Source organism: Tinamus guttatus, unplaced genomic scaffold, assembly GCF_059628265.1.
Source record: "Tinamus guttatus ecotype Peru unplaced genomic scaffold, ASM5962826v1 Tinamus_guttatus_pri_ptg000226l, whole genome shotgun sequence".
NCBI classification, from domain to species: Eukaryota; Metazoa; Chordata; class Aves; order Tinamiformes; family Tinamidae; genus Tinamus; species Tinamus guttatus.
This window is the reverse complement of record NW_028288760.1, coordinates 2,611,458-2,636,412: the sequence shown is the minus strand read 5'-3', so window position 1 is coordinate 2,636,412 and position 24,955 is coordinate 2,611,458. Positions and strand designations below refer to the sequence as shown.

Here is a 24,955-nt window from a genome sequence, read left to right as displayed (position 1 = left end):
AGCTCCAGGCGCCTCCAGACCCACACACGGATCTCAGCTCGCAGAATTCCAAGCGCTTTTTCCAACCAGGAGATGGAAGCCTCTTTCTGCTCATCTTGGTGGCGTTTCCTGCAAAGGGCACGTGGGCAGCATCGCCACGAGGCGCCTGCAGGATCAACGGCAAATCCTTCTGCCCAGGTTCAAATAACTCCACTTCTTCCCCCCTATTTCCTTCCCCCCGTTGCGCTACCTCTGCATTTCTGGGGTCTGTTCGGAGGAGGCTTTGGCTGCAGCATCTCAAGGTTTCCATCTCTCCTAAGTTAATTTTATACACATCAAATAAAGAACTTTGGCTACTTACCTCTGGCTCTCCCTTCGTTTGAAAGGTGCCGCTGCTAGAGGTGGAGGGGCTGGCGGCTGTGACCCGAATCCGGAGATTCCTCCACAACGGGCCCTGTTGCTCCTTTTTCCCAAATCCATGGTTGGGCAAAAGCACCAGGGGAGGCAGCCGCTCCTGTGTACCGCGATGGATGGAGATGAGGAAACGATGGATGATGGATGAGGAGGGCTGGCGGCCTCTCTATCTCCTCCTCTCAGTCCCAGCACTCGTTGAGTCCATCCGCGTTTCTTATGGAGCAAAGATCCCAGGCTGGGAAGTGGGAGTCCCCTCTCCGACGTTCTTCTCTTGTGATTTCTCAGTATATTTTGCTTTTGGGGGCTTGGCCGCTCCTCTGACGAGCTCTTCGTGCTCCGCTCAGCAGAGGGTCGTGGGGAAATCACGCTGCAACCAACTCCAAGAAGACATTCACATCACGGTGGATTAGGTGGAAACAGTAAACTTGATTTATTGAAAAAAAATCTATTACATTTATTCCTTTATTACACAGGTTTAAAATATTTTAAAATAGCTCTTATGGGCATTACACTTAAATTTTACGACATGTTTATTGGGCTTCGAAGAAATGTACAATATGTCATTTGACAGTATATTTTAAAAAGGGCCTTAATGTACTAAATTCTTTTTTTTTCCATAGGTTTATTTTTCTTATCAACATTTGTTCAAGTCATATATATTAAGGGAGGAGGGAAATAAAATTACACAAAAAGAATGTCTGCAAATACAAGTAGTAATTTTATTGCAATATACCGTAGAGCTAAGTGGTCTGGGGAAATCGGAACAGTTTTGAACTTCAGTACAATTACAACACTGTGGAAGTTGACAGAGGATTTTTTTTTTCTTAAAGCAAAGAAATAAAAGGAAAAAAAAAAAAAGAAGAAAAAAGCTCCCTTGATGAAAACGCACGGTAACAGAATCACACGACCTAGCGGATGCGCACGCATGGATATGGCTTTGCTGCAGAGAGGGACGTGCCACCTCCCCGCTGTCCCCGCACGCCGACACGTCCCACGCTCCTGGTCACTGCTTTGCTGCTGGACTCGGCGGTTTTTAGGGTAGCACCTTTTGTAAAAATCATTTTCCCCCCCTAAAATGCAGGGTGGGAAATAACCAGAAATAAAACGAGACGAGGGAGACGGATGGAGCCGGTCTCGGGGAGGGAGAAGCACCGCGCGGCCTCGCGGGATCCGCCGCGCTCCGCTGGGAAGGAGCGGGGGAAAAGACATCATATATAGGCTTTTATTCACAGTAAATGTGATGTCATTTCCAGCACGGTGACAGACCCCCCTCTCCGGGCTCGAGCGCGCTCTAAGCCTCCCGGCCACGCAAAAAGCCCTGCAATATCTTATTTTCCAGCCAAACATGGAAATGGCCAGGAAAATGGGGGAAAAAATAAAGTAATAATTAAAAAAAAAAAATAAAGCAAGCTGGTGTCAGCAGCAGGCTGCAATCCGAAAATGCCACACGGGAAGACAAGGAACATTGCACACTGTGGGCAGCCCGGCTGCGGGAGCCGCATCCTCACCTCCGTACGGGAACAAATACATAAATTAGCACCACGAACACTGAGCGACCGAGTACAATCTGGCCTGGTTACCGCTGCATAAAATGCATGAATATGCTTGCAAAAAAAAAAAAAAAAAAAAGAAAAAAGCACATTTAATACTTTCTATATGGGCCGCATAAGAAACCACAGTACAATGGAGAAAAGCAGGTTTTCTACATAACAGAGGAAGGCAACATGCATTTATAAGCAGAGAGGCATGCACTGTGCATGGAAAATGATGCGGGAGGTTGGCCGCTGGCAGGGAATCACCAGTGTTGTATTAAAGGTATTCAAATAGATAGCACCACAAAGAGAAATATAAAAACAGAGAGCACCTTTTCTGGCTTGCTTTCTTTTGTTTTTTTACACATTATATGAAGAGAGGCCCAATGGGTCTCCCCTGCCAGGCCAATCTGCCACCAGGAATGGATTTATATCTTCATTTTAGCAGAATTTTTGAAGGTGGGGCAGGAAACAAAAAGCAGGAAGAAATTAATTTAAACCACGTATGCTAAAGGCAAACAAGCGTGTGAAAAAGCAGAGATTTCAACTGCATCCTGGTTTTGAATCAGGGTTTGGTGGAAATTTTGTTGCAAAAGGGGCTCTGGCTATTCTTGCTTTGGAGCAAATGACTCCAGAAGGCACCGGTGGCTCCGGGTTGGGACCTCGGCCTGGGTTTAAGGGCAGCCCCTGAGCACCCCCTGTCCCTGCAGGCCTCGGGCACGGGGGGACCGATGGCATTTCGAGGTGGCCGCGTGGCTGGGAGGCGAGCGGGAATACAGACAGGGTCACATGCATGTTTTGAAGCCGGAAACATTTAAACATTTAAAATAATATAAAATACATATATTTACTTACAAACATACAAAAATATAAGCACCTTTAACACCCGGGAAGGAGATGCCCAGTGTGATTTTTTTTTTTTTTTTGCTGTCAAATTTATCGGGTTAATTTTTGATTAAAAAAACAAAGATGATTCAATAGAGGCACTGGAAACTCTGGAGATGGCCATTACTTCTGCTTGCATCCCAATCTCATGGAAGTCAACGAGCGGCAGGGCTCGGGTTAGCGCCAGGGCTGTCGGGACTTCAACGTCAAGTTGAACGCAGGAGTTTCAAGTTTTTCCATGTTTTTTTTTTTCCTTAGAAACCAAGCGAGCAAACGAAGAAAATAACCTAGAGACAAGCGCCGGGTGTCACGTCACGGCAAGGAAAAGTCTGAGCTCTGCTTCCGCGTGCGGATACCCCACGGAGGCGGCGGCGGGAGCGGGGCGCGCGGGTCGTGCGATTCTGCGCCCGGCGGCGCGGGAGAACTCGGGAAAAACGAGGAATGAAACGGGGGGAAAAAAAAATAACAACCCATCACTGTCCAGTTTCAGAACGTGCATGTGACAAGGGATTTTCTTTTTTTTTTCTTTTTTTTTTTTTTAGATTTTTTAATTCATTAAATGGCGCAATGAGGTTACGAGGTTGCTCATTTGGAGACTAGTTTTCAGGTGGCTCTTAGCCCAAGAAGCAAGCTGGTCCCACCTCGAATCCAAATTTCTGTGACGCTTCTCCGAAGTCATTGAACATGATGTCGACTACAGGAACTTGCTCTACCTTGGGCGTGTTGATCTCCAGGATAGTCTTCTGATAGCCTTTCCTTGCCTGAAAGAGGGGAAAAGGGAGAAAGAGGAACGGTGATGACACCTTTGACACGGTGACAGAAAGTTACCACCCGTGAGCATCAGCCAGTCCACATGGAGATGACTTGCCTAGGTGCCATCAAAGCTGATCCACGGGGACCCGGTCCCTAAAGATGATTCATTCACCCCAAAACCTAACAGATATGCTCCCAGGTGTGCACTTGCACCAGATCCATGGAACAAGGCAAGAGGGGTGGATTATTTGGATTTTATGCACCCCACAAGGACACGCATGGCAAGGTTGGAGTCCCTGCACTCTCATGCCAGTCACAGCTAACAAAACTCGAGGACAAGGAGAGGAAGGTTCCTGATGACAGCACCCTACGGGCCAACTTACACCACGGGGAGGTGTAAAACAAGGAATCTGATGTGGAGAAATAGAGACGGGTCAAATAAAACACGGTCTACAAGGACAAAGTGTCAAGCAGCAGCTGCTGTCACAACTAGTGACCTCGACAGGGAAGGACCAGTCCCCAGGCCCACGGCTGAGCACAAATAGGAGGGACAACGGCCTGAGCTCGGGCTCGGGAGCAGAAAAGGCTGTTGCTGAGCAGATCTAAAGACACTAAAAGTGGCTTTTCAGCACATCTCAGGGCTGGAGCAGGAGACCAGTAAAACTGTGGCTGCGGTAGAGTTGTTTTGCCTCCCTGAGGACACGCATGGGTTGTTGAGCAAATGTGAGCGATTTAATTTGAATATATTAGTTCGACTATTATATCCGAGGGCTCTCAAAAAAGACCGTGTTTAAAGTTTGATGGAATTCACAAGGTGAGGGTGTCTTTTTTTTATTGTGCCTGGTAGCCATACAGTTGTTCCCAAAATATAAATAATTATTAGGGGAGCAGAAGCGCACCCGAGGGCATACAAAAAGTGCACAAACAAGTGAATTTATGGGGCAGCTTTTGGCTCAACCCTACTCGCCGATTTGTGCATCTCAGCAGAACAGAGGTACAGAAAAAGGGCTGTTAGAGCAGGAAAAACACAGCCAAGTACCCAAACATCTCAGACCTGGGCAGCATTGCTGCATCCCGGTCCAAACAACAAGGCTCTATTATCCCCAATATCCATCTGGGAGCATCCGGAGCAGCATCAGGGACCCGAGTTGCTCCAGCTCCCCCAGGTCCCATTCCCTGCTGCTTATTTTTGTGACATCTTTTCCCTGTGACATTGAGACTGGTTACACCAGGCTGCATTACAGCTTCCCATAAGGAGCTGCAGGGACAACAAACCCACAGGAGCTGCAGCCCCGTTTCCATGCAAATATCCCTCATTAGGGAGAAGAGCAATGTAGGGCACCTGAGCAGAATCTCTTACACAAAGTGTTCTCATCAGACACCTCAGCCTTAAGATCTGTGACACACGATCTTGCAGCATCCCTGGCACTTAACAAGGAAAAGGGAGGGGAAGGGGTTTTTTTTTTTTTCCCTTTTTTATTCTGACAACACGTTGCATTATCAGGAGATAGGAAGTACTTGAGGATAAACTTCCCCATGTGGTTTCTGTACGTTTGCAGCAGAGGAATGAATGTCCTTTCCCTTTCTGCAGCACCATTAAGAGAATAAGTGATTCTAATTTGATTTTGCTCCTTACTCCTACAGCTAAAAAAAAAAAAAAAAAGGTCTGCCAAAACAGAATCATTTTAATCTTGGATTATAGGGATTTTTTTTTTCCTGTTAAACATCTCTTGGTCCCATGGGCTTCAATCATTGTAGAGGGTGGGAATTATGCATGTTTTGTAGCAAAACGGGGTTCCAAATCAACACAACTGGCACCTGCCAAGCGCTCAGCTCCCAGGGGTGAGTGGAGCAAGAGAGAGGATAACACGGAGCATCCCAAAGCAGTTTTAGGAAGCAAACCCCAAGCAAGGTGGTGCAAAGGCCACCAAAGGGGGGACAGCTCGGGGCCACTCACCGCGCAGCCGTCGAGGGCGGCTCGGATGTAGGGGTTGTTGTCGTAGGACATCTCCTCGTCGTTGGAGCCCAGGAAGCGGATGGCCTTGTCGTAGCTGTCGGCGGTGGCGTCGTGCCACGCCACGGACTGGTAGCAGTTGTAGGTGACGTTCTGGCGGGCCGAGGCGCTCAGCAGCCGCAGGAAGGTCATCTGCACCACGCCGATGGGGTTCCCATCCGCATCCACGTAGGAGAGCTGTGGGAAGGGGACACGCTGCGCAGTGAGGGACCCGGAGCCCTGCTCGGGATGCTCGCCGGGGCTCCTGGCATCCCACTTGGAATGCTTGTCCTGCTTGGGATGCTTGTCCCAATTGGGATACCCCCCGGGTCTCCCAGCATCCCGCTCGGGATGCTTGTCCCACTCGGGATGCTCACTGGGGCTCCCGGCATTCCACTCAGGATGCTTGTCCCACTCGGGATGCTCACTGGGACTCCTGGCATCCCACTGAGGATGCTTGTCCCACTCGGGATGCTCACTGGGACTCCTGGCATCCCACTGAGGATGCTTGTCCCGCTTGGGATGCTCACTGGGGCTCTTCGCATCCTGCTCGGGATGCTTGTCCCACTTGGGATGCTCATCGGGGCTCCTGGCATCCCACTCAGGATGCTTGTCCCACTCGGGATGCTCACTGGGGCTCCTGGCACCCCAGTCAGGATGCTTGTCCCGCTCGGGATGCTCGTCCGGGCTCCTGGCACCCCACTGGGCACTTGCTGGGTGCTTCCAACCCTGCAGCTGGGCTACCAGGGGCCCCGCTCTCCTCTGCTGTTGCACGGGGGTTGCAACCCGGGGGTTGCAGAAGGTGCAGGGCAGAGCTGGGGACATTCCCTGCTTGCTCCCACTGCCTGACCTCACTCTGCACATGCTGGGGTATTTCCCCAGCATCTCTCCTGCATGTCCACACGCTGCTTTCAAAGCGAACGTGGCACCAAATCTGCAGAAATTCAGCTCCTGCAGGTGAGGTCCAGGACGGCAGTGCTCAGCAGGAGGGAAGGGATGCTCCCTATCCCTGTGCACGTCACAGGGATTTGCACCATCCTGCAATCCCTCTCTGCCCAGGAGCAGAGCTGCTTCTAGGAATGTATTTCTGCAAAAGACAATCCATGGAGCCCCCATGCAGCACCTTAGGATTTGCCTAGCACCTAGGGATAAGGTTAAGGTGGGACTTCATCTCATACCCCACCAAGGAGGCAAACGTGCAACAGGCCAGCTACATTGCATGTGCAAACTGATTGCAAATGAGGGGGCATCTCCAACCACAGCCAAGCTACGAGAGCTGCTGCCCGTGGGCTGGGAGCTCCAGACAGTCCAAGTCTTTTGAAATAACCGGGAGAAAAATTCCGGCACGCCAACAGCGTAGGGTTCTTCGAGGTGCCACAAAAACATCAAGCTGCGCTGTGAGCTGCAAACAGTAGAAGAGATTCATAACCAGACAACACAATCATGAGTGAGAGGGAATAAAAATAAATAAATATACCAACCGGTTGTCAGGATACTGTTGCACTGTCCTCCTGAGAGCTAAATATGACTGACCAGGGGAAAGCCAAACATGCCAGGCGCAGAGAGAGGCCAGAGAACCACCAGGACGTAGAAGGAGGGGAACAGAAGTTTAAGGGATGTTGCTGCTCTTTCTTCTACAGATGGTACAAGGGCCTTTCCCTTTGAAGCTCCAGCCCCTGGGAACCAGCTGTGTGCACAAGGTGTGCTCTGGGAATGCGGCTTGGCAAAAAAACATCTTTTCCTTTTTTTTAGTGTGATGCTTTGGTTTTGACAGATGCCATCTGGCACTGAATGGTAATAGGGCTGGCTGGGTGGAAGGGCTTGTTGGGCTAGTGGGAATTATGTGTGCACATGTGTAACACATGGGAGGAAAGTCCTCAAGGAAGCACCCGGAGCCCTTTGATCCCTCTAACCATGTTGGGCTGCATCAGGACAAGTGGTAGGAAATGAGCTGTGAATACTCCATGTTCCTCAGATATTGATCAATTAAGATGTGAAAACATCAAAATAAGCTGTTTTCTCTGTACTTCACATTTGCTGTGTCCTTTCTGCTTTGGATGTCCCCTGCCCAGAAGAAAGGCAAATGCTGCCTGGATTGCACAGCCTGCATTAAGCACCTGCAAATGCAGCTCACTGGCTGCTCCCATCCATAGGAATCTCCCCATGGTCTTGAGGGAGCCTTCGGATCAGTGCCCAAAGGGTGTGGGAAAACTCAAACCCACTTCTCCAGGCACGTTTTTCCCCGATTTTCCTATTCCCTAGCTCCAAACCATTGACGGGAGCAAAACAACAGGCGCTTTTACAAAACAAACCTCATTTTTATGGCTTATGTGCTTAAAACATTGTATTTTGCTTAAAAAAAGGTCTTCTATGTGCTGGTGGTTTTTTTTCTTTCTCAAACAGTCAATACAGGACAGGTAAAAAGCAAGAAAATGGCAATGCAGAAAGTGAAACAAAGGGGCTCTAAGTAGCGCTGAAATTTCTATTTAAAAATCGGGCCCTAAAACCTACTTTGGCAATTCAGTCTCTACAGTAGCTGCCAAACAGACTGAAGAAAAGCAGAAAGGCGGCAAAGAGGAGTGCTCATAACATTAATTAAGTGCCCTGTAATGAAGCTATGAGCGATTGCCCTCCAAGTCACTAAGAGGCTGAAGCTTTGGCTTTATGGCTTGGTGCAGAAGGAGCTACAGAAGCCGTTGCCTTCTCGTGGGCAGAACCCGAGCGTGTGCTCAGCAGCAAAGAAACGGCTCAGGAAGGAAAACAACGGGCTGGTTTTCCTCATCGCTTGCCTTTTAAGGTGAAAGTTTCTCTGCATGGCAAGAAACCTCTGTGCCCGTGGTGGAATCAAGGATAAACTGAGCTTATTTGCCACATCCCACTAATCCTAAAGGATCTAACACACAAGTGGGATGTTTCTGTTGCTCAAGGAGACCCAATTCATGGTAGTTACTCGCTGCTCTGAGGTCCTGGACCAAAGTTTGACCACATGTGCATGACCATCCTTTTCACAGGACCAAACACTAGAGATTTCTTTCCTTTTCAGCTCAGTGTCTTGCTTTTCTTGCTGACATCAATGTCTTGTTTGACCCCAAGACAGGTTTTCTCCCTTTAAAAATCCTTAATTGTCACTAAGCCAAGCTCAAGGCCACCAGGCTTGAAAAACACACTTGGTTTGAAACCTGCCTTTGAGTGAGTGACGTCCCCCAAGCCAAGAGGCTGGTGGGGGTATATGGGGCTCTGCCACAAGGACAGCCCCATCCTGGAGAGGGACAGATTCCCAGACTCAGCACGGACTCTGGGACACGCTGAACAAGGCAAATAACAAATATGGGCTGCAGAGCCCCACTCCAGACCAAAGCATCACATAAGAAGTCTCTCTGGATAAGGCCACGCTGCATCAGCAGCTCTCCAAAGTCGGGCAGAACCTGGGGCTGGGAAAGCACCCGCACTGGATCCTACTTTGTTTCCAGCATTCCACCTGAAACGTTTTCTCCGCGGCTCGTGAGGTTTATTAGTCCAGCATGCAGAGAGCAACAGGCTTGGCCATTCCAAAGCAGGGGACGTGCTCGGATTGCAGCCCGAGCGCCAAGGTTAGCCACTTACCAGAGACCCCCGCTTGTATTGACTATACCATGTGGAGGGCTGCTCTTTGGGCCAGCGAGCCATTTTACTCTGTAAAATACGACACGGGTTAAAGAAAACCAGAAAGCAGCGAGATGCATCTTACCAGTTTACCGCGCTTGAATTCACTGAACCAGGAGCCTGGGTTTTCCTTGGGCCAAGAAGTAATTCTAGCCTAGTTTGTAGACGGCAAGTTGGAAAGGAAAGAGAAAAAAAGAGAAGGAAAGAAAAAAAAAGAATTAAAAGAAGTTACATTCAGTTTTGTAAGCAGAGTCTGCATGTCTTACTGAAAGTAGTCCAATTTTCTAGAGAAACATGTTTTCTTAACCTTTATGCACCAGTAATAAACCCAGTTTGCCGAGCCCTAAGGACCCAGCAGCCTCAAAACGAGACCATGGATGGTGTGGCCCTGGGTCAGGGTGCTCATCGCTGCACAGCAGTGTGGATGGCTCAGCATCACCCTCCTTCACGGGATAATAATCTGTAACCCTAAATACTTTGGATGTGAAATTGTCAGCACAGTCCTTTTCAGGAAAGAAGAAAAAAAGAAGAAAAAAGGAGATATTAACAGCAAACGATTCATGATCTTCAAGGGAGGGCTGGGTTGGAAAAGTGATGCTGATAACAGAGAAGGCTGCTCTGACTAAATCCAGATGTGGTAGGGCTGGGAAGCAGGGAGAGATTGGGATTAAGAAAAAGCCTCTGTCTGCTTTCTACCCTTGTAGAGCAGTGAAGCACAGCCCAGGGAGCAGGGCCCCTCCGCAGACCACGATCCATCGTAGGTGATGGAGCTCCAGGCACTGGGAGCGACACTGCAAGTGACCTTGACAAGAAATGAGCTGTCGGAGCATCCTCTATGGCAGACCTGTCTAGGCTGGATCATTTTTTTTTTCCAGTCAAAACACAAGGAGTGTGTTTACAGCCCGCTTCCTTGCTCTTCCACAAGTTCCCTCACTTCTCCAGTAAAGCTCTCAAAAAAAAATGGCCAAACGTAATGCAAGTGTCTGGGGACTGTCCTTTCCTTCCCATGATGTGAACCATAAAACAAGTCAGTGTCTCTCTGCAGTGCTAAGGATGGACTAAAATGGGATATTGTCTTAAACTCTACTGTGGTTTATAATAAATCAGTGCTAGCATGGTAGCTGTTCTCCTTCTGCTGTGGGGACAAACAGCAGGCTGGACCTTTCTCTCCTTTATGAGCATTGCAAAAGAGCAACAACCATTTGCATTTGGGGAGCATCCCAGCTGGTGGCTGGAGGACTCCTACAGAGCCAGTGTGACAGTCATTTGAGCACAGATGAGCTGAATATAGCAATACGTGTGAACTCCATCAACCTTGTGCACCAGGGGCAGGACAGAGCTGAGGCTACTGTCAACCATTCAGGAAATCAAATATCCACAAGAAACACCAGGAAAAAATACAGGAGATAAACATCATCTGCTCCGCCTGAAGACAAAGTAAGGGAAGAGGAGCCAGTAGTGCTTATGTTTGCAAACAGCAGGGCAGACAGGCTACAGGAGGGAAAACGGGATGAATTAAACGAAGCTCCGCCGGACCCACAGTTCTGGTGCCAACACAAACTTCTGCCTTTGTAAAGCAACATAAAACATTAAGGTTTTATCATGTCTAGGAAATCAGACTTGTTCTAGAACACTGTTTAAAATGACTTTTCACTCAAAGAAATGCTCTTTGTATACGCATTGCTTATTGTTTTAGAAGCTTATTTCATCTAACAAAAATATTCTGTTTCTTTAATCTTTGAATTGTTGATTTCATCTGAAAATGGCTGTCTGTGAACACTCATATTGAGAAACAATCTATTATCATCACAATATGAGGGGAGGAAAAGATTGTATGGACTTACTCCTTCTGATTTCTTGTCAGGGAAGATGCAAGTCTCTCCACCAGCTGTGAAATTACAGTAAACTTTGAAAGAGTCCCTAGAGCATCCTTGGTTAGGATCAACCCAGTATTCACCTGGATTGGTGAGAGATGGAAGAAAATGGAAGAAAACATCAGTACATTCAAACCAGAACAACGGGAAGGTCAACAACCATCTTATCAGGGATATTTTGCCCCAGTGATGGACTAATGCTATATGTATTCTTGGAAAAATGGTCATGCTCTCTTTCCAGATAATACTGTGACACCTCACAAGAGCAGCTATTTTGCATTAAATGCCCCTGTTCTCCTCTACTTATTGCTCCTTTGCCAGCCACACATCTCTTGTGGGGCTGGGGAGTGTCCAAATTATTTCTCTTACTACATTTGATGTTATTCACTGTATGGAGGTCCTGTGAAAGCCACCGTTTTGCCCGGGCACCCTCTACCCCAGGACACACCATCTGGGAAATCAGGGTGACAGAGCTGCAGGTCCTTGCAGGTGCGAGCTGGGTTGTGTTGAGTGCCCAAAGGATGCTTCATCTGCTCGATTTCCAGTTTCAAGGAATTCAGTGAGCCAAAAATTTCCTCCATGCCATCTGCATAGTCCATATAGTTGTCCGCATTGCCATCGTCCACCAGCTGGCTGGCATCGATGTTGCGCCTGGTCCTCTTGGAAGCCTGGATGGGCAGGGGCTGGATGACTTCTCCAGGAGGACCCTGGTTTGTGGGGAAGGAAGATATAACTTCTTATCAGCCAGAAGAACCATTGGCCAACAGTGCTGAGAAACAGCATGACAAGATACACACTAGACAAGCAAGACATCCACGATGGCACTCGTGAAAACCTCAGCCAGACTTCAGGGCTGGCTCAATGCCCTCATCTGCCCATTAGCAACTTATCCTTTCACATCCTGCCTTCCTCCCCAGTATTTCTAAGAGATGCTGCTCACTACCTGCTGCATCTTTGTCTGGAAATCTTGCATTTACTAACACCATGACACCCATTAGATCTCAATCCTATTTGATACTTATGACATAGGATCTACTTACAGGAGGTCCTGGGGGCCCAGGAAGACCAGATTCACCCTTTGGACCCGTTGGACCCTGGAGGGCAAAACAGAGGGATAAATATGAATTACTCAGGGAAAAAAAAATAACAAAAAAACCCCAAAACTTAAATCACAGCCCAAATGTTATTCCTTTAACAGTGCTCTGTCGCCTCAAATGAAGGTGTAACAGTCTGCTGTGGCAAAGACTTTCTTCCTGTCCCTTTAGGAACACAAGAGGAGTCTCTTCCCCTCCTCCAAGAAATTATTTTTTGAGGATTATTCTCTGATGATTGGGTAAAAAACTGTCTGTCTAATACTGGGGTTAAATAGAAAACTTTTGTTTAAGTTTCTAGATAGAAAAGAAAGTGTCTTTCAATGCATGAAAATATTAACTATCCAAATCAATTTAGCATTTTATAAATCAAAAAACTAAAATGTATAATATGTTCCGTGAGGGCAAAAGCCTTTAGGAAGTTGCCCAGGAGAAATTTTTAGCTACATGTACACGGAGAGCTGTAACATGAAGCTGGCTTTAGTGTGGCATTTCTCACCAAGTTCTTTGCTATTTAGCTGCCACCTCCCGCTTCACAGCCTTCACAGCCTATTTTTACTATCCTCTCTTTACAGTAGTAGGTTTTCTCCTAAAGAGTGTGCACTGAAGCCCTCGTTATGATCTTTGCTACACTGATGTTGAATAAAGTACAATGCATGTAACAGCACCCTTTCCCAATTATAATTTCTGGATTTCAACAGCCTGTAAAGGCCACATTTGCCACAGTCATCTTTAGCTAATTGCCTTAATGCCACCAAAGTGGAGGAGTAGCAGCAGGTTATGCATTTCATTTATCAATGTCTATACTCACTGATGATCCTTTAGCACCTTTGGGACCAGGTGGACCCTATATAGAGAAAAATAAAAAAGAAAGTTAGCATTGTTCTTAATTAGAGGACTTGTCAATCTATCTCTCCCCTTAAAAAGTGAGGTAGAATAATGTTAAATATTTTCAATAAAAAAAAAAAAAAAGAAAGAGAAAAAATCCCTTAAAAATCCCTTCCTTTCTATGTTTCACATCCATTGGAGTTGGATGTTCCTTTTATTTGCAAACGTGTCTGACCAGCCTCCCTGCTGCTCTTACAGGTCACCTACCGGTAATCCTGGTGGCCCTGGAGGTCCAATTGGCCCAGAAGGACCTGTGATACCCTGAAAAATAAAAGGAGAAAGGCATTTATGTGAATGCAGAGATGCTTGCCTATAACTACACAGCTAAACCCTGTTCCCCACTGACTCTGATTTGGAAGTATTTCAGATTTGGAGATTCAGCTGCTTTTCAGACATGTACATGGTCCAGACGAGCGAGAGGGGGGAAGCTCATATAGGCAGCCAGGTATAGAAATCATCCCCCTAGATGTATATTTAATGTTAGCATCCCTCCAGGTCTCTTCAGCATATTCACACGACCCTTTGGCTTCTGCTTTTCCACCAAAATAGGGTCCAGAGTGACTCATTTCACCTTTCAAATAGGGAGCAAAGCCCAGCAATACCAGATGTATTCCTCAAAAACCAGCAGGTCTGTCCTACTGTGACAGCAGCCAACCATCTCTGCAGTTATTCCCTTCTCCAAGGCAGTGAACCCCACTGTTCAAAGGTGCATGCAACGAGGGTCACGTGCAATGGACATTTACCTGCTCTCCTTTGGGGCCAGCTGAGCCCTGGGGTCCTGGGAGGCCTCTGTCACCCTTCTCTCCTTGCTCGCCTGGTGGTCCAATAAGGCCAATTAAGCCTGGATGACCCTAAGGGAAAACAGTAGATGTTAATTATGCTCTCTTTGGAAGTGACCAAAACACCCAAGCCTCCCATGAACGACATTTCTGGATACAAAAGCAAAAAATCTAAGCAAGGTAATTATAGCTATCCCTGACACCTGGAAGTCCCAGAGCAGGGAGGAACATTAGGTTTTTGCAACCAAAAATGCTAGAAATGCAGAAACAGAACCGCTGCACTAGGGCATCTGCTCACATCACACACCAAGATGCATTACAGAAATTTCTGCAAGGTTGAGACTCATGCCCTCAAGCAAGGCAGGTGTTTGCAATGACACAGGCTGCCCGCAGCCACACACCGGCCCTGGTGTGCAGCACTCTCACCTTCTCACCCTTGGGACCAGAGTCTCCTTTAAGACCAGGCAAACCAGGTGGACCCTGTAGGAGACAAAAGGGGGTAAAATAAATGGATACATAGAATGAGAGAATATGATTCTGTGTAACATCTGTACATTTACACTTTTTATAAAATCTCATAGAATTTGATCAGCGTGCACATACCATTGGGCCTGGAGGACCGTCTGGGCCAGGGGACCCTGGGAGACCTTGTTCACCCTGTAAAGCAATGGAATCTGCTCAGACAAGGCATCCACAGAGAGGGGCTCCCCAGCTGGGATCATTTTGATTATTCACCCATCCTTATCTGCTCACCATGGCTGGGAAATGTTTGTCTTTACTTTCCATGAAGGCAAAAGGACTTATGTTCCTATCATGCTCAAGTCTCTACTGGAAAAGGACTTGGGATCTCACGGAAATGTTATCCAGAGAGCAGATAAGCAGACTCAACACTCAGATAAATCATGCTGGGAGACGATTTTTGTTGTTATATTATCTCCATTACTATGGCTTACTGCTGTCAGGCATTCGAGCATCGGAAGTACCAGCTCACTTGTGAACAGAATGTTACAGAAAGGCATCTTCCAAGGCACATGGATTTTGGTAAAGCATGGAAAGCCATCCTGCTCAGTAACTTTCTCCATCTTTCCTCAGCTGGGGAATACTCACGACTGGACCAGGAATTCCTCGAAGGCCATCGGGGCCGGGTTTCCCTGGAGCACCTTGGGGACCAATTGGGCCAGTCTTCCCAGGAGGTCCTTCCAAACCAGCTTCACCCTAGATGCAAGAGACAGTTTGCTTTAATATGCAGTGGAGCATCAAACTGCAAATTTGATTGGCACTGGCAGGACTACACAGAATGAACATAGGGCCCCTACACAACAGTTAAAACTTCCTCTTGTTGAATCCCCCGGCTTCCTACCCCTTCCGTGCTGAGAATTAGCCTGTAAACGGCCTCACTTTTCAGCCCTGCTCATTTCTGCTGATTTACAGCAAGAACAGAAACTCTCTAGAGCAGGAACCTCTCCTTGTTATCTCCTTGCAAGAGCATGCCATGCTTTTTGCAACACACTAAATTGCCAAATATGGCACTTGGTCATTTCACAAAAAGAAAAACATGCCCATAACCTTACCAAGCCTTACTTATATCCAAGGGATTTGTTAAAAGACAAAACACACACTTAGATTTGAGGCTGATGGCCTCAAATTCAGGATTATTTGTTGCAATGTACCGCAAATCAATTCACTTTCTTTCAAAACACAACTGTTACCAGCATTTTGGCATGAGAAGGATATGGTAGAAGTCAAAATCCATTCGGTGCTTACCTTGGCTCCTTTCTCTCCTTGTCTTCCTTCAGGACCAGCTGGACCAGGGGGACCCTAGGGAAAGCACAAAATAGATATAAAACATGGTTGATCACCACTGATCTGAAATGGTCTAGAGGAATTATCAAAATGATAGTGCAGCCCTAGGGAAGAGGGCAACACACAGCCAAATATCTCTGAAAAGTTTTATAAATTAGCTTCTTGATAAATTAATCCCAGGGCTCTGCCAGCAAAGAAGGAAGAGCAGGAGCACTTAATATTTATGTTTTCATTTGGGTTTTAAAAATCACAAAAAACCAGGGACTTTAGTGGACTTCCATCAATTTCCAATGGCTGTAGATGGCACATGTTATTTTTTTAATGCAACTACTGCTTTGCATCTCCTTTAAGCCTAAAAATAACATTGTTTTTTTAAAAAAATCAATACCGCTATACACAGAAAAATATTCCTAAATAATCAGCTTACCCTTTTTCCTGGTGGTCCAGAGGGGCCTGGCTCTCCTGTGGGACCAGGGGAACCCTAGATGGAGAGCAGAGGAGAACAAGCCATAAATGCACCACGAGATGCGCAAGGGAGGAGCGAGCTGAGCTCGAGCTGAGCTCTAGAGTAAAACTCGAGCTGAGCTCTAGAGTTTGTGCTAAGCCGAGGTGTAGGCGGTCAGCACAACTTCTGACACCTCCTCGGGGGTGCAGGTGGTATCTTGTTTTATTGCCCTCCCACAATGTAATACCAGAAGGCACAGCAAACTTAAAGGCTAGATTTTTTTTTCCTTCCTTTAAGCTAATTTTTCTCTTCAGAATTCATTGCTGAGTAGCCAAGCTAGATGGTTGCAACCAGGCTTAGGCAGAGAGGAAGGAAGGAAGGAAAGGGATTTACAGATGTCGGGTGAAGCCAGCGGGAATTAGATGCTGTCATTAAATGTGCATGTGTTAAATGTGTCATATATGTGCACTGAAGTCCTTGGATTTAGCACAGGAACTGCTGGGACTGGCCACCACAGATCCTGTCCATCATTTTACTCACAGTCTGCCCAGGTTCGCCATCATCACCTTTGTCACCAGGGGGACCATCTTGACCCTAAAAGGGGAGAAAAACGAAATGAGCATCCTTATTTAGGGTAAGAATGAAGCTGAATGGAGGGTCAGCAATAGCAGCAGTGGTTCCACTCATTTTCATGCCACCAGGCACCATCCCTTCCCATTAAGAATGTCAGCAATGGCTTCCTGATTCACTGTCAAATATTGAAGATAGCAAGCAACATTTGTATTGCTCCTGTCCCAAAGATTATAGCATGGTCAGAAGAACAACTTTAGGGTGGAACTTTCTCCTCTTTCCCCAGAAAAGAGAGAGTAAATGTCAGAGCTGCTGCTGCTCAATGACCAGGGAACAGTCAGGCTTCACAAAACCAAAAGGAAGAACTTAAGGGCAGTTCTGTGAGACAAACACTTACAGCTGGACCAGGTTCTCCAGGAGGACCAGGATCACCAGGAAAGCCAACTGGGCCCTGGAAACAGATAAGAAAGATATCCCCAAATTAGAGATACTGCCTTTGGAGAACTGCAGAGCACCAGGGACCTGCTACCACAGCAACAACATGAGGAGTCACCCTGCAGAACAAGATCCTAAGTCGTCACCCTCAAACAGAACTAGATCACATCCCAGTTTTGGGTGAAATATTCCCAAAACGCCATCACAACTATCAGATCAGCTCCAGAACTGGACTATGGAAACCTCTGATCTTAACACTGTGAAATCTGTCTAGTTTTTCAAAAATATATCGCCCAAGTGACAGTGAAATCCTTGCAGCAGAGTGCAGATGGGAAGGCTTTGCGTTTGCTTGCTACATGATGCGTAACATTTTCACATGAAGATCCTCTCAATGCATTTAATGACTAAAACACTTCCCGACTCTTCTCAGTACAATGTCTGCTGCGCGTTTCAAATGACTCCGAGAACGGTGTTCACACAATAGACTGCAACCAATAATACAATATCCCTAAAACCCATCTGCTAAGAGAGATGACTAACTCCCCCCTGCCTCCTCTGCTGTTTTGTACCATCTTTGCTTAACACATAATAAATTTCTTCCACCTGCAAGCATCAAAGGAGCAGGAAAGACAAATACTGTACCACGGTCATCTGGTATAAATCAGTGTAGCTCTACTGGCTTCAATAGACTACACCAATTTGCATCAGATGCCCCTAAAGGTAAAAATCCCAAATTCACAGAAATTTCCTCTATGCTATCTCAGAAGCTTCCCTGATGCAGAGGATCTTGCCAGCGCGTAACGTTAAGTGCAAAGCAAGCCTGCCATGGGCCCCCAGAGATGAGTTTTGAAACAGCTTTGCAAAAAAAAGACTAACAACTTGAGCATTACTGGAATATATTGCAGTTAGATCTTTTCTCATTAGCACTGCAAAAGAACAGATTAATATCACCTATCATTAGGGGGCATAATTCTCTGTCTGCTCAACTACTTCCAGTTTCTACAAACATCTGTGCACAGGGAAATCTCTGCTGGATAAGGCAAGGGAGCCCTGCTCTGCAGGACAAGGTACTTACGGGGCTGCCCTTGGGACCGTCGTCGCCTGGGGGACCTTTGGGGCCAGGTGGACCAGCAGCACCCGAGGGACCTGCTTCACCTTTTTCACCTCTTTCACCTTTAGGACCCTGTAAAGAAAAAGGATGTTTCCATTGCTCAGGGAAATAATCTCATTATCTCCAACTATCTTTTAATCAATTCTGAAAAAGACCCTCCATTCGTATCTTAAAACATGTGGGCATGGTTTAGCAATCCCCTCCCACAAAGATTTGATCATGTTCATGTTGTTAAATCATGGGTAGCTTATATCTAGCACCTATACGTTATATTGTAAAAATCTTATCTCATAGCTATGCCAGCCCCTTGGGGCCACTGACGATGGCTCTGGCTGACCCCAGAATGAGGAGACACCTGGCTCAGTCCCATCCACATTCCTGCCTTTCTGAAACCCCTTTAACCTTAGGGAAAACCACCGCAGAACAGCTCTTCTGTAGCTGAAGGCAGAGTATTTAACGCCTACTAAAAGAGCAAGAGTCAACCCGCAGCACACTTACCGGGAGGCCAACTTCCCCAGGAAGACCAGGCTCACCAGATTCCCCAGGTTCACCCTGCAGATGGGAAAGGAGGATAAACAGGATTATGCTGCTGTTGTCATAGTGCTTCACGGCCACAGCAGTCCTCAGCAGGGGGATGGAAGCAAAAGCTCAGGAGAAAACAAACGAAAAATCCTAAACTTCTGGATTAAGGGCTAAAATATTCTAATTCCAGCTCCTGTGGTGTTGCTCATGGCCTAGCACTGACTGACCATAAACCAGTTTCTGGAGTGTGCTGAGTTTCTGCTAATGTGCTCAACATCCTCTGTTCCCCCCGAGCTTGCTGGGGGCCGTCTCAGCAGCACACCAGGCTGACACCACTTCTTCCCCATTTCCTCCTTAGTGCTCATCTCAGACACTGCATTATCATTTTCCTTTCTGTGTGGGTGCATTTCCATCTTGCGGGCTCATAACAAAAACACAGCAACATATACATTCTTAAATGAATCTGTTCACTTAAGTAGAAGCAAACACTATTACAAGCATCTCAAACAGAAATTAAATGTGCTTCAAGCTGGAAGAAGCTGCCTCCTCTAAATACATTTACTGACTTATACATCAAGTGAATGCACCAAGTGGCCACAGCCATGAATTACCCCCTCACTGCCCCACTTTCCTGCCCAAACTCTCACCTTGTCATCCCAAAAATGGTCTCTAATGAGACCAATAGTAATTGTGCACGGGCAGCTGGTAGGCACTTGTGCACCTGAGCCCTCTCAAGGATTAGTATAAGCCAAGGCTTTACCGACAAGCAGATCTGGCTTATCTTCTTGGATGCTTTCCTGCCTCCACTTGCCTTTACAAATGACCATGACACTGATATCTTAACGAAGAAGAGTGTCTAATCATAAAACCCCCAAATGACTTTGGCAGCAAGCTTCCTGCTGGCTCAGCTTGGGTATTCCTGAGTATTTTACCTTCTCTCCTACTGCGCCAGGATTTCCTATTCCCCCAGGAGGACCCTGTGGACCGTCTGCTCCTGGTGGTCCAGATGGACCTCTAGGCCCAGGTGGGCCTGGTGGGCCCTGAAAGAAAAGGGAGGCAAATGTAAGTCATGTTTTTTGAAGCAATGTCTGCAATGGAAATAAAGGGAGGAAAACATCTTACCATTTGCCCAACATCGCCTGTTTCTCCCTTCTCACCAGGTGGTCCAGGCAAGCCCTATGGAGATGTGGGAAGGAATAACTCAGCTCAAGTTCAACCCTCGTTGCCATTACCCGAAGCCCTCCCTTGATGTTGGAAATTACCTGCAATCCTACAGGGCCGGGGGGACCAGGGAAACCTCGGGGTCCTTCATCACCTTTCTGACCAAAGAGGCCTTGCTGTCCTCTGGGACCCGGCTCTCCATCAGCACCCTACAAGGAAAGGGTCTAACACGGGTTAGTGTGGGCACACACTGCATGCAAAGCCCCATTCCCACCCAGCTTTGACAGGGAGTCACCAACAGCAATTCTTTACAGCGATTCCCAAGGACAGGAATACTACTAACAGGGGACAATACTCACCGCTGGGCCTGGCTGACCGATTGGACCCTGTGGTCCTGTAGGACCTGGTGGACCCTGTTGAGAAACAGAAATGCAGAGTCACATTTGGCAGCAGAGCAATAAATAAATAAATAAATAAAAGATCACCTATAAAATAAGAAGCCATTCCAGCACAGTCTCCCTTAGACTAGCACAAACTCTCAAAATAAAGGATTGGGAAGACTGGGTCAGGTCTCACTGGACACACCAGCCTCTAGCAGGACTGATGCCAACAGTATGACAGCACTGCACTGAAGGACACATCCAAAGATGTGTCTAAAGAGTCTCTCTGCAAAAAAGTTGCTATTCAATGTAGAAAAGGGGAGTGAAGAAAAGGGGAGAAATTAAAAACATATAGCTTTCTATTCCCAGCAAATCACACAACATAAGTATGTATCCCGGCTGGAAAGCAGCTACCAAAGCCATGTGTCCCACTTACCTGCTCCCCTTTGTCGCCCTTGCTGCCCTTCTGACCAGGTTCTCCAATCTCACCCTGCCAGGGTAAAGGTGCACAGTTAGTTCAAACGCCTTGGTGACCAATTCAACACCTCGACAATCAAGTAATAGTCTTACACATCTGGGCTTGGTTCCAAAGATGTCAAGTCCCATAAGCCTTCCCCAGGAAGCTTTGGAAAAGGCCAGGGCTTTGGCCACTGCATGTGTAACCAAACCCTTCTGCACCCTAAATCTCTCCTGAGCTGCTGCTAGAAGCTGGAGATATCCTTTTGCTACCCTTGTTAGCTGTGATGAGTGATACAGCCCAGCCAATGTCTTCTAAGAATCCAGAGGGACTGAAAGAGTGGGGAAAAGTTTGGAAAGGACAGGAATCTGGGGGCAGAACATCCAGAATAAGCTTATGGAGAGTAAGTGTGATTCCACAAACAGTCCAGTTGACAATGCACACACAGCACAGTCTGATTCTCCCTCAAATCTGACTCGGTTGATCTAATAGCATCGGAAGGACTACAAGACATCTTCATGTTAGGATATGCAGCAATCTGACACAATCAAATACAAGCAGCAGATCCACACGGTGGGGAAGGATCATGCTGCACAGTTTCTTCCAAGAGAGCAGAACCGTGGAGAGACTTTTCTCACCTTGTCACCATCCTCTCCGGGTGGCCCAACAGGACCTGCTGGCCCTGGGAGTCCAACGGGGCCCTGGATGCCATCCCGGCCAGCTGGTCCTTGAGGACCTTTCTCACCCTAGAAATGAAATGAGCAGACAGGTTATATAACACTCTCCTTCATCTTCCTATCTACCCATTAAATTCCATTAACATTAACTAATGACCCCATGTGATAGGATCGTGTGTAACAGAGCTAGTTTTCAGCGGATGTTTCATGGGTGTCTCTGTGTTCGTTGTCTCAGCAAGACAAAATTTCTATCTCAGGAGACAAATAAAACACAGATAAATCTAAATGGTGAATGCTTGTATCACGGCTGTAATTTTGCTGCTATAACAACATAATCATGTTCAGTCTGAGCCCTCTGTCATCTCCCTCATATCTCTCTCTCAATAAGGAACAAGACTCCGACTATCTTTTATTCCCACAAGCCAAGTTTTACTGATGCCAATCCTCCCTGCATGACTGCCTCCTTCCTGGCCATTGCACAGCAGATGGAGATTTCTCAGGAGTCCCTGACCTCCCTCCCGAGCCTTCTGGACAGCAGAAAACACACTAAGCAAACAAACCAATCTCTGCTGCCTCCTGCTCCAACGATCTACTTCTATTCCTCAAACCTGGAGCCTTCAATCAAATTTTGTTTGTTTATAGGAACTGAACAGTGGATATTTTTCACTTCCCTAGCACATAATTTAATCGCATCTATGCTCTCCTCTGGATAAATAGATGCCACATAAATTGCCTATTCATCTATCCAATAACACATCATATAGACACTCGGCAGTACAGATGTTCATAGAGCTGATTCACCAGGAAATTCTTGCCTCTGGACTAGCTGTCAGCATTTTTAATAAGCCTGCAAATACAGAATACAGAGGTTGATAAACACCTTTAATAACAACAGTCAACCCAAGTGTCCTAGTGCAGTCTGAAATAACTGATGCCAGCATTTGCCCATTTTGCTGCACCTGAAGCTGAGCTCGAGTTTGAACCAGGCAAAGCAAAAGCCGCTGATATTTCTCTGCAAAACCATTTGGGTGTAAGAGAGATGTGCAGCCTGCCTCCTTGGGACTGCCACGATGCTGTGTTTTTCAATCACAAAAATAGTCTCTGCTGCCTTCATGTGATGCTTCACGCGCACGCCTCGGGAGCGAAAGACTTGACAGCCTGCACAGGCTGTCGAACACGCAGGGGCAGGACCATATGGCAGCACTCAGCAGCTACCTGCCCCAATCCTGCTTAAATCAGCCCTTCCTATGGGCGCCGGTGGGATAACCTGGGCCACGTGTGCTGTAGGAGCACGCGGCATCCCCAGCCAGGGGGATGATCCCCAGCCACAACCCCCTGGCTACCCGCCGTGGGCTCTCGGCCAGGGATAGAGCAGGGATAAGGATTTTATTCAGCACCACTTTTATTCGGGGTGGTTGTTACTTCTGTTGCTTAGCTACAGTCCAGGATGGCTTATTCCACTGCATCCATTAAAAAGTGCTGCTCAGATTTGGCCCCAATGGAAATGATCACAGATGCTGCTTTACTCTCATATTCTCATAAGCGCAGACAAGGGTCACTTCAGTGCCCAGAGGCCTGTCCTGTGGCTATTTGTCACAACAAGGTCACACTGCCTGTCATTTCACCTCTTCAGTCCGCATACCTTCCTAAGGCCTCAAGTTATTTTGGTCCCTAGCACCATATCCATTTTTGACAGCACGGATGTCCCAAACAGGGTAGTTAGCAGAGAACATTACCTGCCTTGATGCAGCCAAGACGAGACGACTCTTCTTAACTGGATTCTTTTTTCTTCTCCCTTTACAGAGCTACCCCACACTCAGCTGCCCACACACCTATTTGACCCCCAACCGATCATCTCACACCAGTCCTTACCGGGGCTCCCTTTTCACCTGCAGGTCCTGGAGGTCCCTGTGGGCCCGGGCGTCCTGGCAGGCCTATTGGGCCAGCTGAACCCGCAGGACCTCGCTCACCAGGAGAGCCCTGTTTGGAGAAGAAAGCAGCATTAATCGGCGTATACGGATTTATAGAGCTGTGGAAAGAAGGTGACGCTACAGCAGGATGCTGCAAATGCATCACGTGCAGATGTGAGCAAGCGAGTGCATTTGATGGGGTGACTGTCATGTAATGACTTGGTACCACCAACCCAAGGGGCCCTGTGGAATCTTTTTAATTAAAATCCCTGGAATAGCTGAGTTCTTCCAGGGCCAGAGTAGGGAGCTCCGTTCCTGGGAGCATATTATCAGAGTTTGGAGGAAGAGCATAAGCCATTTCACAGTTAAGGCTGAATATTTTATTCCAGGTGAATAAGGTGAATATTTTCTTCCAGGAGGGCTGCACTGTGCAAGAATCTCAAGTGGGAGTAGCTTTCAGAAGGAAGGCTGGTGACGCTGAAGCAAAATGCTCAGCTTCCTCATTCTCTATGTCCTGAATCATCCAGCACCCTCAGTTTGTCACATATGTTCATGGCTGACACCACAAAATGACTGAACTATTACACACGTGCCTTGTAAAGTAAAGCAGTATCCACAGCAAGCAGTAAGATAGTGCAAAAGAAACAGCAGGCAAAGCTCTGAGCTGTGACTTCACCTCACTTTTGGCTTGCCAAGCTTGCAAACGTGTTAGGTGGTGATGTGAGGACAAGGGTACTTACTGCTGGACCTGGGGGGCCTGGGGGACCTTCGTTGCCTTTCAGGCCTGGAGCACCCTGGAAGGAGGAGAACAAAGTCACTCCAGAGCCGTGTGCTGCCTGAGCATCCCTCCCACTGGAAAGGCTGGAAAAGCCTTTACTTACAATGGGGCCAGGGAGGCCCCTCTCTCCAGGGAAGCCTCTCAAGCCGGGGGGACCGTCCTTTCCTGGGAGACCGGCGGGACCAGGGTCACCCTGCAATAAGAGTGATAAATCCTGAGGATCTGCAGACTTCAGGACTCAGTTCCCCTTCTCTGGATTCAACTCTTGATGGCACGTTGTGAAACAGGATCTTTTTCCTGAATCCTCTGCTCTCCACCAGACTTGCAAAGAAAGTGAATTCCTTCCTTCCTGCTGAATTCCTTCCTTCTTCATCCCACAAAGGGAACTTGGGCTCATCCTCATCTCCATCCTACGCAGTAGGACTGCAGCAGCAGTCGCCTACCTTGGTCCCTTCCTTTCCAGTGAGGCCAGGAAGACCCTGTTCGCCGGGGGGCCCTGGAGGGCCTGGATGTCCCCGCTCACCCATTGGGCCAGTCTCACCGGTCGGACCCTAAAGAAGCAGAGATCAAGGAGAAGGTGTTGGAGATCAGCAAAGCAAGCAAGAAAAAATGATAAAGTTTAACAGTTTCATCCTTTAAGCTGCAATGGGACAGAGGGGACAGAAGATGCTTCTTCTGCCACACATGGCATCACTGGGAAGCCCAGTAGGGATGCTTTCTTTTAGCATATAAAGGGACATTGTTTTGAAAGGGGTTAAAATGGTACTTAACAACCTCCAGGCACTGGGAACCACTGGAATTCAAGTGTTCACATAAGTGACAGATACTACTATTACGGTTATTATGCTTAGGGTTTTTAATATTGAAAGCTTCCTA

At 47.3% G+C, this 24,955-nt stretch overlaps 1 protein-coding gene across 2 annotated transcripts in view; it reads right to left on the bottom strand.

Annotated features, from left to right (window-relative positions):
* Positions 1 to 3,320: 3,320 nt before the first annotated feature.
* COL5A1 (collagen type V alpha 1 chain) overlaps positions 3,321 to 24,955 on the bottom strand; it is a 131,678-nt gene continuing 110,043 nt past the window's right edge. Inside the window, exons 39-66 of one of the 2 annotated variants that reach the window (XM_088525323.1) lie at positions 24,523 to 24,630; positions 24,183 to 24,272; positions 24,042 to 24,095; positions 23,264 to 23,371; positions 21,353 to 21,460; positions 20,694 to 20,747; positions 20,237 to 20,290; positions 19,979 to 20,086; positions 19,839 to 19,892; positions 19,649 to 19,756; positions 18,693 to 18,746; positions 18,159 to 18,266; positions 17,046 to 17,099; positions 16,619 to 16,672; positions 16,061 to 16,114; positions 15,595 to 15,648; positions 14,938 to 15,045; positions 14,434 to 14,487; positions 14,257 to 14,310; positions 13,795 to 13,902; positions 13,259 to 13,312; positions 12,975 to 13,010; positions 12,113 to 12,166; positions 11,521 to 11,779; positions 11,043 to 11,155; positions 9,284 to 9,352; positions 5,521 to 5,754; positions 3,321 to 3,571 (exon numbers count right to left, since the gene is read on the bottom strand). In XM_088525323.1, coding sequence (XP_088381449.1) covers positions 3,425 to 3,571; positions 5,521 to 5,754; positions 9,284 to 9,352; positions 11,043 to 11,155; positions 11,521 to 11,779; positions 12,113 to 12,166; positions 12,975 to 13,010; positions 13,259 to 13,312; positions 13,795 to 13,902; positions 14,257 to 14,310; positions 14,434 to 14,487; positions 14,938 to 15,045; positions 15,595 to 15,648; positions 16,061 to 16,114; positions 16,619 to 16,672; positions 17,046 to 17,099; positions 18,159 to 18,266; positions 18,693 to 18,746; positions 19,649 to 19,756; positions 19,839 to 19,892; positions 19,979 to 20,086; positions 20,237 to 20,290; positions 20,694 to 20,747; positions 21,353 to 21,460; positions 23,264 to 23,371; positions 24,042 to 24,095; positions 24,183 to 24,272; positions 24,523 to 24,630 — 2,514 coding nt within the window. In that variant the 3' untranslated portion in view covers positions 3,321 to 3,424. Of the gene's footprint in view, positions 3,572 to 5,520; positions 5,755 to 9,159; positions 9,229 to 9,283; positions 9,353 to 11,042; positions 11,156 to 11,520; positions 11,780 to 12,112; positions 12,167 to 12,974; positions 13,011 to 13,258; positions 13,313 to 13,794; positions 13,903 to 14,256; positions 14,311 to 14,433; positions 14,488 to 14,937; positions 15,046 to 15,594; positions 15,649 to 16,060; positions 16,115 to 16,618; positions 16,673 to 17,045; positions 17,100 to 18,158; positions 18,267 to 18,692; positions 18,747 to 19,648; positions 19,757 to 19,838; positions 19,893 to 19,978; positions 20,087 to 20,236; positions 20,291 to 20,693; positions 20,748 to 21,352; positions 21,461 to 23,263; positions 23,372 to 24,041; positions 24,096 to 24,182; positions 24,273 to 24,522; positions 24,631 to 24,955 lie in introns of both variants that reach the window. The other variant, XM_088525324.1, reaches the window with a different exon arrangement.